The sequence below is a fragment of the Echinops telfairi genome, unplaced genomic scaffold (assembly GCF_000313985.2).
Source record: "Echinops telfairi isolate 266 unplaced genomic scaffold, ASM31398v2 ScPeMD7_36;HRSCAF=134, whole genome shotgun sequence".
Taxonomy (NCBI): domain Eukaryota; kingdom Metazoa; phylum Chordata; class Mammalia; order Afrosoricida; family Tenrecidae; genus Echinops; species Echinops telfairi.
This window is the reverse complement of record NW_022103934.1, coordinates 1,102,279-1,104,286: the sequence shown is the minus strand read 5'-3', so window position 1 is coordinate 1,104,286 and position 2,008 is coordinate 1,102,279. Positions and strand designations below refer to the sequence as shown.

Genomic DNA, 2,008 nt, shown 5'->3' with positions numbered 1-2,008 from the left:
ACCTTTTACTGGAAAGCTGTGTGAACAGAGCTCCAAGACAGCTGAACATGACCTTTTTGTCCCTAATGCTTCCCGGTGGAGTTGAGTGAAGCCTTCAGGTTGATTCTAGTCAGCACGGCAAATGTCCTGATTTCTGTGCTCACTGGAGCGTGATGGATCCAGCCTGGCCCCAGGGGAGTCTGGGGGACGGGGACGGAGGCAGGGAGCCCTGGAGTGCCCCGTCTGGAAGACCAGAGAGAGGAAGGGGGCCGGGGGGAGCAAGCACACTGTTAGGGGACTGCGCAGACCTCAGTGGGCCCGCTTCTGACGGCCTTCCCCTCTCCCTCCCGCCCTCCCAGTGCTTAACCTCACCCTCATCGACCTTCCGGGCATCACCAAGGTGCCCGTGGGGGACCAGCCTCCGGACATTGAGTACCAGATCAGGGACATGATCCTGCAGTTCATCAGCCGGGAAAGCACCCTGATCCTCGCCGTCACCCCCGCCAACATGGACCTGGCCAACTCGGACGCCCTTAAAATGGCCAAGGAGGTTGACCCCCAAGGTAACACACACACACACTTTGGAAAAGGCCTCCTGGGATGCCCCACTGGGGACCCACAGTGCTGCTGGGCACCCCCTGGAGGCTACTGAACCCCCTGGGGTATCATGGTGCACTCAGCCCAACTGGGGGGCTGCGGGGGGGTGGCAGGGGAGATGGCACAGCTCACAGATCCTACCAGAGAAGTTACACACCCTCCAAGGCTCGGCCCACTGTCAGGAGCAAAGACCTGAGCTCACCTGGGAAGCTGTGGGGTGGCCTGCAGGCACTCCCCACAGGCTGTCCACGGCCTGCAGAGACTCCCCACAGGTCATCCACGACTGCAAACACTCCCCACAGGCTGTCCACGGCCTGCAGACACTCATCAAAGGCCAACTTCCTCAGAAGCAGATAAAGTTATGCTGAAGCCGGTGGTGGGCAGTAGGGAGTAGTGGAGACTGTGGTTTCCCGGGCTAAGGGCATTCAGGGTCACAGGTTTCCGAAGGCCATTTATTCGGTCAGTACTGACTCAGCCTCTGCAGTGTGCCAGGCTCTGTGTGGCCTTGGAGCTCCAACAGGGGACACTATCAATGGTCCTCCGCTGCCAGGGAGCAGAGGGCGCGAAGTACAGCATGGCTGCTACCGAACTGACCCTGTGCTCCACAGAGCTCTCTCTGGCTGATTTTTGGTGAAAGGGTGCCCTGGAACCACCAACTTTCTGGTCAACAGCCAAGCAAGCGCCTTCAGGGATTCTCCCCACCCCAGGACTTCTGGAAGGGTGGCCGAAGCTGCTGCAAGCCTAGGATGTCTAAGACCCGAGTGGAGAAGGCCCGTGTGGTCAGAACGGCTGGCTAAGGAGAGCGGAGGGGCTGGGCCAGGCCAGCAGGGCCTGGGGGCTATGGGGCACGTTTTAGGCTGAGCACGATGGACACGGAAATACAGGAAGGCCCTGGGTGAAGAATGCCCAACTTGCCCCTGTTCTTTACTGTGCATGTGAATTCACTCTCACCTGGAACCCATGAGACCAGCCCCTTCCTGCTAGAGACCTCCCCACACCCCGCTTTCCAGGCACTGCCTCACCTTCGCTCTCTCCCCTCCCTTCCGACCACATTGGGCCATTCAACTCTGAAAAGATGAACTCTGAAAAGCTCTCACTCACAGAGGATGGTCGGGGGGGCCCCGGGGCGAAAGCACCTGTCACCCCCTCAATGTCCAAGCGAGCTCGCACCCATACCCCTGCACACACCAATGACCACACAAGCCAACACAGAAGCACAACCTGATGCAGACACGCTGTGTTAGTCCAGGTAGACAGAGAAACAAAGTCAGGGACCACACACATGTCTAAGAACGAGGTTTATATACAAGAGCAGTTGAGTATCGAGAAAACATCCCAGTCCAGATCAAGTCCCTAAGTCCAAAATTAGCCCATATGTCCGATATCAGTCTATAATCCTCTTCAGACTCACAAAACACACACAATGACACCG

General features: G+C 57.9%; 1 protein-coding gene across 1 annotated transcript in view; it reads left to right on the top strand.

Moving 5' to 3' along the window:
• Positions 1–2,008, top strand: part of DNM2 (dynamin 2) — an 80,267-nt gene that overhangs the window by 45,028 nt on the left and 33,231 nt on the right. The window contains exon 4 of the mRNA XM_004716835.2: positions 339–542. Coding sequence (XP_004716892.1) covers positions 339–542 — 204 coding nt within the window. The remainder of the gene's footprint in view (positions 1–338; positions 543–2,008) is intronic.